The following is an 18,926-nucleotide window of genomic DNA, read 5'->3' as shown; positions in this document are numbered from 1 at the left end:
ATATATATTATATTATTATCGGTTATCGGTATCGGTCTTGAGAAGCAGGAAGTTATCGGTATCGGTTTCAAAAAACCAATATCGTGCATCCCTACTCTTAATACAACAAATAATTCACATGCATCTATTTTGGGGTGCACATTTTGCTGTCCTTATTTCTTTATGTTAAAAACATAACATAACAAACTGATGGCAACCAAAGGCCAAGAAGTGGTTGACATTTTTTCTGAATGGTTGCCTGGGTATAGTTAGGTAGGCCAGGCTCCCTTTATGCTGCGTTTCCATTACAGTTTAGTAGCTGGGGCAGTAACCATAGTAACGCAGTGTAGGCGGAGCCTTGACGTCATCTTCAATGTGAACCACAAAACTAGGGATGCTCCGATCGATTGGCCACCGATCGATCGGAGCATCGGGTCACTCATTAAGATAAGATGGACTTTTATTAATTCCTCGTGGGGAAATTGATTCTCTGCATTTGACCCATCCTAGTGTTAGGAGCAGTGTGCTGCCATTTTGAACGGCGCCCGGGGAGCACTGTGGGGAACGGTGCCTTGCTCAGGGACACCTCGGTAGCACTTGGTCTTGCCGGGACTTGAACTGGTGACCTTCCAGTTGCCAAGCCAAGTCCCTATCGACTTCGCCACCACCCTCCATTACTGGATCAGTGAGCTGCATGAGACGGATACTGACAGGCTGTCAGGAGAGAGAGAGAGAGAGAGCGGGGGGGAGAGAGAGGAAAAGAGAGCACTTGTGTTATTATCCAAAGTTAATGTAAACTTGAACAATGTACTTCATTTGAATGTAATAGTTATGTTGGTTGTTGTTTGTGGAAGCGCCAGTGAATGAGCCCCATTAACTGAGTTTTAAACATCACTTTAAAGATTTGAAGATTCCCATAGGCCCTGCCCACTCGATTGGATCAGTGATCGGCCGATACTGATTCCGGCGATCGGCCCCAAAGTTGGCGATCAGAGCATCCCTACACAAAACCAACATCAGCCGTTAGCTGTTAGCACTCAGAGCTCACAGCTCTTCATATCTGTTCAGAAACTAGACAAAGGTACAAACCACAGACTGTCTGTGTCATGGTGAATACAGTCGCTGGTTTATTTATGTCTGTATAGGCCGTTGTTGTGAGTGTGGACAGTCGGAGCATATACAACGTTAGCTTAGCCAATCTCCATTCAGAAAACACGCATTTTAAAAAGGTTTTTCGCCTGCCGTCTTGTCTGCAGACTTGTCAAAGCATTAATTCATGGTTTTTACTAACCGGTATCAGTATGTTGTTACTTCGTCATCATTTTGAAATGTGTATTACAATTAAATCACGGTAAAATATGTTAATTTTGTTGTAGTTATAGCCCCCTTGCCAGCGATTCTCTCACTAGTTTAGCATATTCAGCCCGGTTGTTGGCCCAGAAAGAACCACGATTTTGGAGGGCCAGAAAAACTGTGAAAAAGTACCCGTTAGCCGGAACTACCCCTAGTGGAAACACAACAAAAAAACGGGCCGGGTTTGGCACGGCACGCTTAAACCGTGCTACGCGCTGCAGTGGAAATGCGCCAGTTTAGTCTACACAGGTAGTCACTCTGGACACCTGTCTCCCAAACTGTATATTCATATATTTTCATCTATTACATCTGGTTCAAGGTTCAAGGCTTACCACCAACAGTGCAACACAATAAAACAGAAAAAATAGTACAAATGAAATACAAAAAGTCACTCAACCTGATGTGAAGATTAACAGATCTGCAGGAAACAAATATATTCTGAAACATTCTCATGATGTGAACACAGCTTGACAGTCCTGACCTGTGACCAATTCAGTGTATGGGAAAACATTTCACATTTAACTAAAGGCCACGTCAAGGTCAGGTCTAGGTCAAGAGAAATGTTGACCCATATAGAAGTCCAACAATGCCCAAATCTGTTTGTAAGTACTGGCCTGGTTATAGCGTGTTTACCAAATATAGAATTACGAATCACTAATGAATCAAACCCTTACAAACAAAGAGCCTCGTTGTTAATAAATATGTATATCTAATTACTATTAGTATAACTATTTGACAAAAAGGACAAGTTGGAAAACTGGTAAAAATGTTCCAGGAACACAGTAGGCTTTATAATTCCAATGAGAAATCAGGCCCTTACTAAAGCTTGTCACCTGACCAAACCAAACAACCAGGAAAGGACTTAGATTAGGGTCTTAGCCAAGAAGTAAGAAAGTGCAGTGACATGACTTAAGAGTTCAGCGGCTCTTGCAGGAGGTTTCACCAGGAGGACAAGTAGGAAGCAGTTCACAAATCAAGCCTGTGTGGCAGGCAGAGGAATAACAAACGCAGTCCTGGTGAAAAATACTTTGCACATGCTTTGAACAAGGACCCCATGGTCTGATCAAATTCAATATTTCAGCCTTTATGAGGGGTGTGCAAAAAAATCGATTCACATAAGAATTGCGATTCTATCACTGCTGATTCAGAATCGATTCAGAAATTCCAAGAATCAATTCACGTTTTTTTTTCAAACCACATTTTTCAGTCTTGCCGCAACGCTGTTTTCAATTTTTTTCTACGGCGTGAGCTCCGTAATGTCCCGCTAACATGGCACTTAGACTTTATGCAGGACCAGAGAATAAAGACATGGCAACTAAAGCTTCCCTTGTAACGTGTTTATTTAAGGGATAATGTACAGCGAGGCGGTCATTATGATCAAGATTCCTCCGCTTCGCGTCGGGCTCCTGATCTGCCTGTCGGGTTTTCTTTTGCCCATAATGACCAAGTCACTGCACATAATCCCGCTTATTACATGGCCACAATCTCAACAAAGTAACGATTTGACTCCCAATATTAATTTAAATGCTTTTATAGATTTAGAAAAAATGTGTATTGATTTAAAATATAGTAGGCTATTATTGATTTAAAATGACATGCATCCGCTAACAAAAATAGTCCGTTGTCACTGTTTGAACTACGTAGTAATGGCAGGAACTGCTTCGATAGCGTTTTTGCGGACCTTTTTGATTACAGATTTGAAAACATCGTTGCTTGCTTTAAAAGTAGCACAATTCATTATGTCAAACCTTCGAAAGTATCTAGATATCGCTGCCCTAATGCCAAAGTAAATGGCAACTGAATATGTTTTTCCGTTTGATGTCTGGACCGTTACGTAAAAAGGAGGGTTTCTGCCCCGTTACTTCTCCGCTGTTTTCTTGTCCCAGTTCGAAAAGCAAACTTTTCGGCCAAACTGTATACAGTTAAATCGACCAGACTTCTTTCTGCAGATGTGAGCTTCCTTAACAATGGTCAATAAATCCTTGACAGCGATCTCTCTGTACTGGATTAACAACATGTCACGTGTTCTGAATTGACCATTGACCAGCTGTCAGAAGCTCTTCTGGTCTTCCATTTTTTAAAACACCTACACATTCCTTTATAAGGAGCAATCTCATTCCTCTGCATGTTTTTAAAGCTAGGGTAAATGAAATGCTTGCCGATACAATGGGCACTTGTAAATGTCTATAACTATGTATCCTGTAAATATAATGTATAATGTCCTTTATTGTTTTATGTTTCATGTGGAACTTATATGCTGCAGGTCTCCCTTGAAAAAGAGATCTATGATCTCAATGGGACCAATCTGGATAAATAAAGGTTTGAAATGAAATGAAAATAATGATCTTTGTCTCTTCTGACATCATAATAGAGGCTGGGTAAAAAGAATGAAAACATTGTTTTGTAGATAATTTAACCATCAGACTGACCATACAGTCCTCGTATCCTTTCCTACTGTATGTTACAGAAAAGTAGAGAACATGTGATGTGTCATATGTAATTTCCAGTAAAATCATATACTAGGACATGTGAAACATTGTTCTGGTAAACGGATGAACCATTATCAGTGTAAGAGGTTTATTAAATGGCAGATAACCACAGCAACAGGTCTCTTGCTGTGTGCTACATTACCAGTTAACTTTAGGGAAACCTAGCCATGTGTTTAACTGACTATTGCAAGGGCTATTGCTTAATGTGCAATAGGGCTGTGCAATTAATCGTATTTTAATCTCGATTACGATTTTGGCTTGCAGCGATTACGAAAACAGCTGGTCAGCTGATAGACGTTAAGGACTAACGTTTATAATAAATACATTTGTATTTATTTTAAGATCTTTTCATACAATAATACGTATTGGGATCATTTGTATTAATGTGGACCGGAGGGAGAGGGTGACGAGTATAAGTTTCACTTTCCTTTTTTTAAATTTCAATTCCAACTTTGGTCATGAAGAATATGTTTCTCTGTTTTCCACGTTCATAAAGCATAAAACAACAGCATCAGAGCACGGTGCAGAGTCTCTAGATGAGTTTAAAGTAGTCCGTCATTCTTATTATAAATGCATGTTGTAGTCCGCTGTATAGAAAACTGTAGTTTCCCCACAGCAGACGCATATTCATGACGTCCGCTGGCGCATCATAAATACGACGGATAGTGAAAGTGCAGTCGGATTCTCAAAGCACCGCAGTCTCTTCTCCTAAATCCTTTTGAATTCCCCTATCCACTATTCCTTAACCCTGTGACATTTCACACAGAGGTCAAGGAATAGACGATGGGAGCTGATTTTTGGCTTTGAAAATCTGGCATAACAGACTTTTTCCCCCCATGTATTGTAATTAGGCTCCAACCTTATTTTTCCTACCCACAAGACAAGCGTAATTGTGTCACCCCACAAATAATGCATCACTCCATTCACACTAGAGTTCTGACCAACAAACCTTAAATAATGTTTTATGCTTGAATACTGGGCACAAGAATAACAAAAAAACAGAAACCGTTATCAGTTAGAAACGGTGTGATGGGGAGGGTAATAGGTGTATGAGTGAAGGAAAGGGTCGGGGACTCAGAGAGAGAGAGGGGGGGTGTGGCGTTAATATTCGCCCATCCACAAGTCATCCTGTTTGGTAGTGGGAACCACTGACTGGCTCCTTTCACCTCTGCTGACCAAGAACAAAAGTATCATTCATTTAAAAATGGGTTGAGGGCACCAATGGTGAAGCCGGCAAGCTCCACCAGCAGAGTGTAAGACCCCTGACAAAACCCCTCCTTTTCCTTTATGTCTCAACCTTGTGCACTTTGGAAAAGGATCTAACACTATAAGGATGTCATTTGGAAATCTCCCTCTTGCTCACAATGCACGAGAAACGCAGACACTGTACCAATAACTTGTGGCAGGTAAACTACATACCTTTTCAAGGAGTGTTTGCTTTGTTACTGGCTGAGGGGCCTCCTCTTTTCTCTCATCTGCTTTTCTGTGACAGCACCGTTTCCATTACAGTTGCCAACATTCAAGCCCCTGTGGGCTGCAGGTAAGAGTCCACTCCAAAATTGTCCCATGATTTATTGTAAAATGTGTATGATTTACACTTGTAAAAAGACATACGTTTGTTTTTCTAAAACAAAAGTTAAATTAACAATAGAGAATCAACAAATACATTAATATGTTTCCTTGTAATGAGGACTTCTTGACCTTGGGTAAAGATAAGCTTACGAAAACAACCTTGCATCTCTGTTTTTTTTTTTTTTTTTTAAATCATTTGTCGTATCATACCTTCTTTACTGTTCCTAGGCTATATTTTTGTTAGCCTTACAACATATTTTCAACACATGATGTCTGCAAACAAACATGTATGTTTAGTTTAAATGTTGCAGAAACAAAACACTGATATATAAGCTTTTTTCTTTACACATCAGTATACCATTGTGGGAGCATTAGCTCTGAGAAAAAGGAGCCCTTGCAGCTGCAATATGTCTCACTAATCCATCATGATCCCTAACCCCAGTGCTCCACATACAAAAGATGGAGGGAGTGTGAGAGGACAACTTAGGTTCAAGAGACCAGGAGAACAAATGAGAGAAGGACAGAGAGAGGGACAGACAACCTTTCACATACTTTTAAGAGGTTGAGGCTAATACATGAGGCAGTTCAGTGCGTAAAACCTGTCACAGAGCATTTAGATAAATGTGCAGAGCAGATAGAAGAAAACAACATACCGTTTTCCATTTATGCATAAAAAGGCCAGTAGAGTGGTAGTAAGGGCTGCAATATCATTTTAAGAAAACATTGCTTCATGTTGCGATTGAGATGTCCGACTGCACATAAGAAAAACTATTTATCTAGAAGTGTGACATGAGTATGGAGCTTGGCATATGAAGCCACTGTTTAATTTACCCAACACTTCCCTAACAATAGTGATTTCAAGTGCCACAATCGCTTCTAATGTAGCATGGCTTTGTCCACCATTCTTACAAGGTGGCAAAAAAGGAACACGGAGGTTTTCCCACACAGAGATAAAACGTAACACTTTGAGGCAAGGTTACATTGGAATAGCCTTAAGGTTAACTTATGAACGAAATAGCAATAGCATTTTTATTTAGACAAGTGCCTGTGTAAACTTAAAATCATAACCTCTTATATTCATTCTTTGTGAGGGAGCAAAGTAATTACAAAAGCCACACTACATTTCTGTTTTCAATGCCGTTGCAGAGGTGGTTACTTAAGTTTATGAGTTTATGATTAACCCAGAGGTTGTGAAACAAACTCAGGCGTTTCTTCATGGGGCAATCATCAACTGTATCTCTGCACCCACCCATAAAAATATCTGACCTACCTGCTGCACATTTTGTCCCATTTCAAAAAAATTAAATAAGCTCTTACACAAAGCAGTACTTAACTCTTAGTCGCACTAAATCAAATAATGGAAAAAGCTTGACTCTTAATTATGTTGTACTGAACATAATGTTGGCTACAGTCCACTGAGCATTACTCATGTAAATTGGGCTCGATTGTGACCTCAGTACTCAGTTCATTACCTGGTGGTTAAGTCACATTGCATTTCCTAACCAACTTTTAGGTGGAAAGAAAAGCATTACATTTTTACCTTTTATCCAGCAAGGGATTGCTTTTTTAAAAGCTATTTTCATGGGCCCTTTAGTGTGTTAAATTAAAAAGTGTTTCAAGTACCAATGTTTGAATCGAATATTTTTACAGACTTGAGAGTTTTTGCCATACACAATATCTAAATCATTCATAGTATTTATTCAGAACACATACATCTGACAACACAACCTGCCAAGGACAACACGTAAAAAAATATGTATGAGTGTTGGGGTCACAAAAGGGCTAACCCATATCATGTCAATCGTAAAAACATCATAAAACATATCAAGAGCTGAAACAACTTGTTGATCAACAACAACTATCTGCAACAATTCTGATAATTGATTAATCATTTAGTCTTTAATTAAACAAAAACATTCAAAATGCACTCAGACTCTTAAATATAATTGTAATTGCAAATGATTTAGGACTGCATGGCTCTGGAAAAAAGTTGTAGACATGTTTTACTATTTAGAAATGTTATAGACTAAATGCCTCAACTAATGCTATTTTCAATATCAATCAACATGGTTATTGTGTTCACTATTAATTGCTCAGTCTAAAAATTGTCAAAAAGTAGTGATACAGGTCCATTATCATTTCCTGGGATCAGTGTAACAAAAACAAAACCTTAACTTTTCGGTCAACTATTATATATGACAAAGAAAATAATCAAATCTAAACTATCAAGATTCTGTTACCAGTTTCTAGGTGATTTTTTATGATTGTTTCAACTTTAAAATGGATCTACTGAAAATCCCTAAATCCCTAAATGTCATAAACAACATGAGCAGAAACTTTTGGGCTGCAAAAGAAAGTTTGTGACAAGTTGTCAAGAACTGTGTCACCTAACTCTTAGGTATAACACGTTAAATAAAGATTAGAAACTCTGCTTTTCCTTACATCATCATCAGGATTTTTTTTCTCTGGTGGGCCAAAAGTTAACCCCATGATGTTGAATGCCCAATTATTCACTTGTGATGTAAACACAACACAATCCAATACTTAGGCCTTTAGAGTGGGGCATGTATAGTGCACAGACATGTTGTAAGGTTGTTGTTCCCTGTGGATGTTGGTCAGTACTTACAGGTAGTAGGTGAAAGTACTGAGCCCGGTCGGGACGGTGGTCAGCCCCCTCCCGGAGCAGTCTGCACCCCCATCTTCATCGCAGCTGCATGAGGGCGAGCACACGGCCGTCGACTGTCCTTGACCGGTGGCACCAGGGCGAAGGAAACACCACAAACATATCCAAAACAAGTCCACACGCATTTTCTCCTCGTCGTTTCAGGTGAAAGCGATAAAAAGGAGGCCTTTCTTTGTGGTTTAATCTATTCCGGACGTCGACTTCTCATGTGGTTGGTCGGCTGAGGCATGAAGAGATGAAGGCTAACCGACGCTTTTCACACAAAACAAAATAAAACGTCCGAGCACTTCATACATTCACAAGCCAAACCAACAAATATCCACGTAAGGGTTTTAGCTAGCGTTAACAACCAAACATTGTCTCCGAAGACGAGTGTTTTACCTTGCAGTGAAACATTTCTCAACCCCCCGTGTGTCGTATTAGTCCATGAAAATAAAGTAGCAGAGCTGGTGGCGACAAGAGCGGTAGCCTACCTTGCGTTTTTTGCGTTTTCGCTGTCCCATTAAATAATCAACAAAATAAATAAAGCCCAAACCAGCAGTGCCTGCTAATGCGTCGCTAACAGGCTGATCTGGTCGCGGGGAAATGCTCAGCTAAACACACCGGGTTTGTTTCCTAACAGGAGATCACCGACAGTTTTCAGCCATTCCTCACGTTCCCCTCCTCTGCTCCTGACATCAACAGCATGCTTGTGGCTCTGCAGGCACCCTACCGGACAACCTGCAGCACTGGGCCTGTGCAACACTCAGACCTGCACCACAACGTCACTGCTGCCATCCGCTGCACACTCACCAGCCGGGGAGAAGAGGCAGGTAAAAGTTACACAACAATGGAGATCCAGTTTAGTTCCAGAGAAACGTATCAGTGCATTTCCTGTTAAACACTCTGTTTGCCCTGTTTCAAAAGCAGCGGGGGTGGGAATTGTAGCTACTCGGGTCCTTTGATAACAAGTAGGTTAATACCACACTAATAGTGGAAGGAGGCAGAAGTTATTCATACATAACATCCAGTTTCTCTTGGAATAAAATCACACTGTACATTTTACATTTATATATTCAGTTTAATATGTAATATTACATCTGTCACATAAGTATAATACCTTGCTTTATATCTTGTTGAAGTTCATTTGTAAATTCAACGTATATTATCTACTTTCTTGTTTATTTCTTGTCTTTTAATTTGTATTGTACAATACCATGTCTTTTTATGCTGCTGCAACACAAACATTTCCCAAATTGGGATCAATAAAGTACTATTTATCTTATCTTATTGTGATTAGCAGCATTTATGTCTAGCATAACAACAATCAAATAAACAAAGACATGAGTAAAAGTAGCAAAATGTTTTAGACCTTTCAAAGTTAATTTTACAGATTTAAATTGATGATATGGGGTAAAATAATAGGCAATATTCAGCTGGTATACATTGTTATATGTGACTCCTTTAAACACACAGGCAATGCATCACATTTAATTGTGTTTATACATATTTTTAATGTAACATCTTTTTTTTGACGAGTAACAGGCAATAACCTAAAATACAAAAGAAAAATAAGGGGGAATAAAAATACATTATGGCCAAATTATGTGTTTGTTCCATTTAAGACACAAAAGAAAGGTGTGTGGGTTGGAAACAAGCACAAGTTATTTCACTTTATGCTACAGTTAACCAGTTAAGCCCCGAGCCTGTTTTTCAGGTCTCAGGCTCGAAAATAACATTCCCAGAACACTTTGAGAAGCGAAGACTAAATCTTCACTTCTAAAAGTGGTAAATTAATAATCTTTTTTCTCAAAGCAATGATAAACCTGTGAGTTGGATGCAGGCCAGAGTCTGAAGACCGCAGGTTCCGGGGTGGGGCATGTGGGAAGAACAGCGAGCCAGCTAGCACCATTAGCCTGGTAGAAACCGGACCTCGAACCTCAGCAGCGGTGATGGAAAACAGCCCAGTTGAGATGGCAGGACTGAGGGAGAGTTCGTGGATAGTCCTGGGAGCGTGGCAGAGAGGAGCCCAGTCGGGGTATTCCGGAGCGGGGATTCCACGGAAAGCAGAGCACGACGGTGAGCTCGTTTTGCTAATAGCAGGACGGCAGAGGCTAGGAGCTAAACAGCAGCCAACCATAATCGGCTGAGCAACGGAGATGGCAGAAACACAAAACCAGAGCAGAACAATCTTTTCGCTGTGTATGTGAAATGTTTTTACAGCAGGGAGTGATAGACACGAGGAATAAGCGTCGGCATGAATCAATTATAGTTTCCGTCCACAAAAAAAACATTACTTATAGTGAAAACCACCCTTGAATGATGGGATAGTAGACTAAAAGCTTTAGGAATCCAAACTATAACATATAATAAGTACCCTGTATCAAGATTGATGCAAAACAAGTGACATTTGACCTTTTTAAAGATATTTAGAAAAAAACCCACTTCTGGGGTCATTTGGGTGCATTTTCCATATCTCTGGAACCCATCGGTCGATTTTGATGATTGACACCTCTTTTTAACCGTTAGAGCATTGGTGAAATAGTGATACGTAGCCAGAATGCCCAAAACCGGAAGCTGTCATACACTCTCGTAGCTATCATAGCAGCTATATATGAAAACTCCGTTATTGACATAAATATGATGATGGATTATCAGTAATCATTTCAAAGTGACTCAGACACATTGGATTAACCTTCAGCAGCGTTGTTATCGTTGTAATGCCATTGAACACAACTTTTGATCAGAAAACAGCAACGGTAAGACTGATTTTCCGTTTTGGTCCCGTAAAGCTATGTTGTGTGTTGTCTGGGTTGTCTTCCCTTGCTGCGAGTTTTGATCGTTCAGTGGTGTCCGTGGAATCTCAGTTTGCTAGCTTATATCTTGTTTGTGCAGATCCGATAAGTAATAAGGTATCTCTACCGTGAGTTCTGTGCTAAGTGCGTTAGCATTTTTTCTCTCAGGGCTAATTCAGAGGCTTGGTATGACCCTTGTGTTTCGTTTAGCTAAAAATTGTTAATATTGTCTGATGGCTGAGTTTCTTCCCGTTAAGTGGGTATGACACATTCATAGTTTGTTAAATGTTAAGAAGCCCTCAGACGCTGTTTCTTGCAAGATGTTGCGTTTTGCCCCCGGTACCGGGGGCACGGGGCTTAACTGGTTAAATATCATAGGATTATTGACTTGGTGTATTCTTGGCAAGGGAGCTTGACAATGTACATAATTCAGTGGAGATCACATTAGGTAAGTACAAGTAGATATTTGTACATGCCAGGTCAATGGGGGTTCCAACAAAATACTACAAGCCAAAGTAAGAATGTTAGGTCTGACACATTATGCCTAAACTAGGATTGCTTATTGTTTGTAGAGTTACCTATTACATCCTTTCTGTTCAATACACAGTAAACACATTACCAAAGCTTGAAGCAAAAATAATCTTGTTGTAAAGAATTCTAAAGTTCTAAAGAAAGACCGATCTACTGTGCGAACCACCATGTTATCTACCGAATCCATAACATTGCAGACTAACATGTTAACCTTTTTTTTATGATTAAGATGGCATTGATCGCTTGTGTTTTACATTGCTACAAACCTGAAGATAAGACAAAGCTCAGCAATGTGTGTCATAATGGCTTTGAACATTATGATGGAAATACATGATGGTAATTTCCATGCATAGTTATGTCTCGGTTTTTTGGGGGGTTGATACAATTAGTTTAACAGCCAAATGCAACTTTTTTTTTACCTCTTATATGAATAACCTTTTATTTCAAATCCCTTAAAAAAAGCACATTATCATGAGGGTTTTTTACATCAAGGACCTCGCAAATGATTTGTATATCCTGTCAATGGAGAGCTGTTTATATCCAGCGGTCCAGCGCAGGGCTGACATGACGTCTGGCAAACAGCTTGGTGATGTAGCCGTAAAAAGGACCAGCAGAATGAGAAGCAAAGAATATACCAAATAAATATTTTAAGAATTAAGAATTTTGCATCGGAGGTTACATGTTATGGGATACATTTAGGATATTTGTCTTCAAAATGTCAGTAAATCATTTATATTGTATAACTACAACAACATACTCAACCATTGCTAAGCGCATAGTGCTGAACTTTCTAATCAAATGTTATTTGTGTTTATGATTACATTTAGCTTTTCTCCTGTTCCTTTGCATAAACACTTTTTCTTTAAAGGTCACCTATTATGCAAAATCCACTTTTTTATGTTTTTTATACATAAACATGTGTCCCCTCTGTGTAAAGAGATTCTGAAAGTTTCAGAAAAAAAGATTTGCTCTCTTTTTCTCCTGATCTATTTATATAAAAACCTGTCTAAAAATGAGCTGATCAGATTTTGGCCACTTTATGAATGGCTTTTTTTTTTTTTTTGGCTTGCATTAGCCAATAACCAATCAAGGTTAGAGTTAGGATGCACACTTGTCAATACATTTGAAAGATGTGCATAATAGTTAAGTGATGACTGCAGGCATAAAATGAGGAAAGACACAACAATGACACCATACTGTATATACATCTCCATCACCCACATTCACTGCATGTGCTCTGCTTAACACATCACTTACAAAAACTATTGCAGCACCTGCCACTCAGCGTCTCCACCCTTCACATTGTGAGATAATCAATGGTGCATAGGGAAAAGGGAAATCAACCAGACAGGCCATAGGCATATGGCGCACCTCCAGCATATGGAAACTGGGATTGGATTATGAGCCATACATTATCAGTTGGGTGGTTTACAGTATGGTATCAATCACGGAGAGTCAAATCAGCACCCTGAGGCAAATCCCTCTTTAATAGGGAAGAAAGTTGTGGCATCTACCGAGATCTTCTTTTTAAAAGGTCCAGAAGCTCAAGCGTATTATTCACATTACTGAAAATATTACAAGTTCATTTAAAGAATTTGCCAAGTAATATATTTGACAACATGCAGTAAATAAGTAAAAACAATAAACATTTTAAACAGCAGCGTTGTATATTTTTGAACTGTTTTAAGGTCTCCTATTAGAGATGTCCCGATCCGATCATGTGATCGGGGATCGGAGCCGATCACGTGATTTTTAAAAGATCGGAATCGGGAGAAAAAGATCGGGGATCGGGAATCCTTAAAAAAATTATTTTATTTAATGTTACAAAACAAAAATGACCATGTCTTAAAGTCATCCTGAGGCCTTAGTTTAAAATTACACAACATCATGTATGTGTTGCTTCTTTTGGCAACAGAGTGGGCAGGGCGCAGTGTCTAATAGTAGCAGTAAGCTAACGAGAGGCTACGTTCAGCTGGTGACTCGGGAGTCGGGACAGAGCAAATGTCAGGAGTTTGGAAGTATTATAATTTATAAATTGAAAGCGAAGGCAGTGTAACAGCCAGATGCAATGTTTGCAAGAAGGAGGTTCCGCGTGGTGGAAAGAACAGAGCTACGTTCAACACAACCAATCTAATACAATTGTTTGTTTTTTCATTTTTTCCCCCGTTTTTTTTTCAAATTGAATTTATTGAAATCTCCAATATCAACGTAAGAGCTAGGGCCTCTTCGGGGGGTGCTAACACTTAACCATAAACGTTATCGTTTACTTTCTCCGTCTTTATATGTAGATATCAGTCTATCAGTAGATATATAGTCAGAGGCGGTGCAAGGAAGATGCAAGAATAGTAATTTATTCACAAGCTGCAAAGGATATGTTGTCGGGTCGCAGCCCAGGTCGACAAGAGAGAGAGCCAAGAGGGCACACACTATTTATAGGTAACCCATAACATGTCCGTGTGGGAACAATAACCGCAACTGTAGTTCCAAGTTTGAATTATGTCCCAGTGGTTAAATAGGTGGTCACCACACAAGCCCCCCCAGAATTCAAACATGGCAAAAAAATATATCCCCACGTCCGTGGAGGAAGCACCACAAGGGCCGAGGAGGGTGGGGCCGCAGGTGAGGACCGGGCCATGGAACGGGCCACAAAAGGGGGCCGCAGGAGAGGGCAGGGGCCCTAACGAGGGCGAGGGCACCCCCACCGGGGGCGGGCCGGAACGGGCCGTCGTAAGGGGGCCGCAGTAGGTGTAGCGGAGAACCCAGCAGGAAAGAGCGCAACCCGGCCGCAGGCAGACGCACAACGGCGGCGGGCACGAAGTCCTCGGCAGGCGTCGAGGTATCCCCGGAAGAGAGGAGCAGTCCCCCCGGGAGGAAGGAGCGAAACCCGGCCGCAGGCAGACGTGCAACGGCGGCGGGCACGAAGTCCTCGGCAGGCGTCGAGTTATCCCCGGGAAGCAGGAGAGCAACCCGGCCGCAGGCAGACGTGCCGCGGCGGCGGGCATGAAGTCCTCAACAGGCGCTGAGGCATCCCCGGGAAGCAGGAGAGGCCAGACAGGGTCCCGGAGCGCGCCACCCATGGGCCGATGGAGCATGGGCGACGTCCGGAACTGTCGAGGCGAGAGGGGGTCCAGGAGTGCGCCACCCAGGCACCGATGAACGTGAGTGGCGTCTGGATATCCCCAGAAGGCAGGAGAGGCCAGACAGGCTCCGGAGCGCGCCATCCACGGGCCGATGGCAGCATGGGCGACGTCCAAAACCATCGAGGCGAGACGGGGTCCAGGAGTGCACCACCCAGGCGTCGATGAAAACGTGAGTGGCGTCTGGAACCGCCGTTGAGGTGATGAAAAAGGTGAGAGTGTCCACATGATGTCAACCGGCTGGTCGAACCTCCTCTCCGGCACCAGAAAAAAACTAAAAAGGGCCGATAGCCGTTAGCACTAGCCGTTGTTAGCCCCACGTGGTTAGCCGCTAGCTGGCAGCAATGGGTAGCTGGCAGCCGTCGTTAGCCCCACGTGGCACTGGTTAGCAGCCTGGACGTGCAGCCTGTGTTACTCCAGTAAGATGGAAATATAATACTTTGTTTATTCATGTTATGTTAAGCTGCTGTTGTTCATTGCATTATTACTAGACTAGTTAGTCTTAAAGCTAGAATTCTGCACTAAGCCACATTTTTATTTTATTTTATTATTTGTGACTGAATGTGAACTTGTGAAGCTAGTCAAGCTACCTCTTTCCAGTAGAGTTATTTTTGTTTTGTTACTGCACTATCTGCACTCAATTTGTTTACATGGTTATTTTGTGGTGGACCACTGATAAGCTTTATTTTGTTTTGATCCAATGCTGCACAACTGAACTGATCCAATGCTGCTGTGAACAAAATAAGCTATATCCATGTTGGATAGAATAGATGGTTGGGTACTGTCATTTAAATAAAAAAATTACCTTAAGGGACAACTTGAATGCTTTTTTCCTTTTTTTTCTCTTAATGCATTGCATAAATATCGGATCGGGAAAAATCGGTATCGGCAGATTGTCAAAATCAAGTGATCGGAATCAGATCGGGAGCAAAAAAAGGTGATCGGGACATCCCTATCTCCTATTATACTATTTTTAGGCATATATTATAGGTCTCAGATATATCAAAAACATGTCTATGAAGTGTTTTGCTCAAAATACCAAAGAGATCACCCATTCTAGCCATGCCTCTATTTCAGCCCTGTTATGAGAGGTGCTCCATAGCTTTAAAAAAAAAAAAAAGAGAGCCGGGACGAGAGCTCATGCAGAATAATTCTACCGAGATACTCAGCTAAACGCTGCCGTGATTAAACACCATATTATGTTCCAAACCACATCAATGATTCTTTCTGAAACAGTATGGAGCTCAATGCTTTTTCTCTCACTGGTTTACCACAAGGTGAGTACCTTTTCATATCCTGCTTTTTTACACATACTCTCTCCAGTACAGCGTTAGCTCTGAGTGTTAGCATGCTTGCTAATGTAAACACAGACCATATTACTTCCAAAACGTCACGCATTGGGCCATGGGCGTAAAGCCAGCCCACATTTTCTATTATCGGCAGCAAATCTGGATCAACTCCGTTGTACCCCCGTTTTTAGAGATGTGGGTACGGAGGGAGAGAGAGAGGGTTGTATTTTTGGACACTTTGTGAGTCTACTGACATACCGGGGACACATATTTATGTATAAAAGACATCAAGAAGTGCATTTTGCATGATAGCAGACCTTTAAGGACAAGTGTGTGGGTCTTATTGGAATAGGCTTCTCTATCTCAGAAAAACTGTTTCATATCGCAAAGATAGGTGGTTACACACAGCCATCTTCCTTTTAAACTTCTCCTTTAAACTTCCTACAGTAACCCGGAATGAACATGCCAAACTCAAGAGAGGCACTTGTGCGTTTTCAAGTAACCTGAAGTCCTCAAATACACTTGAAAAGGAAGGGATGAGCAGACGGGTATTGAATTGGTTGCACCCTGCAATCTCAATGCTAGATGCCATGGAATTCTATGGTCCTTTAAATGTAGTGCATTGCCTCTTCCTTCAATGTAAGCAAAGCCAAAGACATCCTGGATTCACACATTAAAATGGAAGACTGATCCTGTAAGAAATGTCAAGATATAAGCAGTAAGTGCTGAGAATAGCAAGTATTAAGTTAAAGTCACAGTATTGACCTTTTACAATACAAAATCAAGGTTTCTATGCTGAAACTCATCCTTGTTTTGTGAATGACCAAATTGTCTTGGTGACAAACTTGTGACCCATGAGTGAGACATGAAAGGTCAAAACTCGATAAATTAATCCAGTAGAGAGAAGTTAGACAACCTTGAGTCCAGTAGAAGTGCCTGGAGTACATTGTGCCAAGGAAGGACTATAAACAAATAGAATGTACCCATGCAGAGGTCATCATCTGGATACCTTGCATTTTGCTTTATTGGGAAACATCCAAAAGGAATTATTGCACTATTCTTACTATGACTAAAATCATGTCCATGTCTATTTGCATGGATGAAAACATGCACTGAGGGGCAGTGTTTCTTTAAATGATATAACTTTATTACACTACTATCCCCTTGTATTTATTTCTGTATTATTGAAAGCTTTTTTTGTAAAGTTTAGATGCGAAAGTAAAGTACAGACATGAAGTAAAAATAAAATACAGAAGCAATACGGGATTGCCTTCCCAATTTATTGTTGTAAACTCATTAAATTGTTTCACTTATCCTATTCTCAAGAATGATTATTTCAGATAACTTACATGTTATTACAATGTTTATTAAATTAAAACAGATATATACTGTATGTGATAGGTATATGCCTGTTAGGAAATAAATAAAAACTAGAATGCCAGAATGCAACCAAGCACTAATCATGGTCCCCTGTTTTATTTAATATGTACACCTTTTATATTTCAGAAAAGCACACAGATATTAAGGAATTAGGAAATGGATATTCATATTTTTTATAGTTTTCTCTTAACGCAGCTGTGGGTGTATCTGAGTTTTTATAAAGAGAAACACTACCCCACAGTGGTTAGATTTTCTCAGTGCTCCAACTATTTTCCATTCACACTCAATCGTCTGAATAAATTCTGCCCCCAGGAGTATAACACTGCATTGAAGCAGAAACTGTGCATGTGTTGCCTTAGGAAGACTGTGTTTTGTTGTATTTCATGACAGATGATTAAGGCATGAGGAGGAATTAAAAGATTCAATTAAATTAATAGAATAAAAAAGTTGATGAAAAAACTGTAATTAATTATTAAAGTTATTCCAAAGTAATTAAGTATATCATATATCATAGATTCATCTAACCAGGGCAGCCGCTTATTAACCACGCCTCAACCGAGCAACAACATTTTGACATTAAAGCTGATAATACATATTGTTACATTAATAATAAGTCACTAATGTGAGAGGTGAGAGAGTTGATTACATTTAGTTCAATATTCTTTATTGGTATTTATTTAACTTAAAGATCAAGGTAGAATTTATAAAATCAAGAAAATGGCGAAACAAGTATCCCATGCTCTTTGTGTGTGTGTTAATGTTGTTGATCTAAAGGAAAGCTGTCTTTCTGTTTTCCAGTCACCCAACCATAACCCTAATGGAAGCTATTAGAGACATTTAAATAGACATAAAGAAACACATCCAATTTCCTGTAATTATTTCGATATGACTAACACAGTCATACATCTCTGAGTTTCGGTAAATGCAGAATGCGTCCTTGCTTTCCTATCTTCCTCAGCTGATGTTGACCCTGAATTTTGTCATCCTGCTATCATACAAGACACCGAATGCTTTTAGAAAATGTCATTGATTGTCACTTATTGTCTCTCTCTGCTCGGCCATTCCTTTTAGCTCCCTAAGAAAGACAAGCCCTAAGGGGGAGAGTTGATGCTTAGGCCAGAACAGTTATTAGCAAGTGAGGGACAGTGTGACCGTAACGCCAGATGACGCTCTCTGTCTGTCCTCTGAGAAGAGTGTGGTCACAATGATCACCTTCTTCTACAACGGCTTTGGAAGTCTGATGTTCATCATTTCCAGACTATTATAAAGCATCTTTTGTCTGATGACCTAGCTGACACAAATAAGAACTATCTCAGGCAAAAAGACCACAAAAACAGAGCTGGCTTTGAAGTGAGCTAATGATAAGAAAGTCTTCATCTGCATTTCAAGGTAATGAAGCAGTTATCATTTTGTTTATACAGTATTAATTAATAACCCTGGGACAATGCTGCTTTTTTGAGGCTGTGAAAATGGGCTTTGAAGATGTAAACAGTTGTAGTCATTCAAAAGCCTCAATGTGCTGGTGTTGCTCATAAGTGTCATTTACACCAATTTTATATTGCCCACTGTTACGTTTCGCCACCCACAAAAGAGCTTCTACATTTACTTTAAACACACAATAATGGAACTAAATAGAAACTGGATCGGGTTGTTCCAACTCGGATAGATGAGGCTTGCGGATAGGGTGACCTAGAAATGTAAACTGTTAAGGCCTACAGCTAACATTCTCATATTAAAGG

General features: G+C 40.3%; 1 protein-coding gene and 1 long non-coding RNA gene across 2 annotated transcripts in view; one reads left to right on the top strand and one right to left on the bottom strand.

Annotated features, from left to right (window-relative positions):
* lgr4 (leucine-rich repeat containing G protein-coupled receptor 4) overlaps positions 1-8,913 on the bottom strand; it is a 34,456-nt gene extending 25,543 nt beyond the window's left edge. The window contains exon 1 of the mRNA XM_034110394.2: positions 8,020-8,913. Coding sequence (XP_033966285.1) covers positions 8,020-8,201 — 182 coding nt within the window. The 5' untranslated portion in view covers positions 8,202-8,913. The remainder of the gene's footprint in view (positions 1-8,019) is intronic.
* Positions 8,914-9,928: 1,015 nt separating this feature from the next.
* The window catches only part of LOC139433293 (uncharacterized), a 49,831-nt gene continuing 40,833 nt past the window's right edge, over positions 9,929-18,926 (top strand). Inside the window, exon 1 of the long non-coding RNA XR_011642829.1 lies at positions 9,929-10,134. This is a non-coding gene — a long non-coding RNA (uncharacterized lncRNA). The remainder of the gene's footprint in view (positions 10,135-18,926) is intronic.

Source organism: Pseudochaenichthys georgianus, chromosome 3 (genome assembly GCF_902827115.2).
Source record: "Pseudochaenichthys georgianus chromosome 3, fPseGeo1.2, whole genome shotgun sequence".
NCBI classification, from domain to species: Eukaryota; Metazoa; Chordata; class Actinopteri; order Perciformes; family Channichthyidae; genus Pseudochaenichthys; species Pseudochaenichthys georgianus.
The sequence above is the reverse complement of the archived record's forward strand: the minus strand, read 5'-3'. Positions and strand labels throughout refer to the sequence as shown.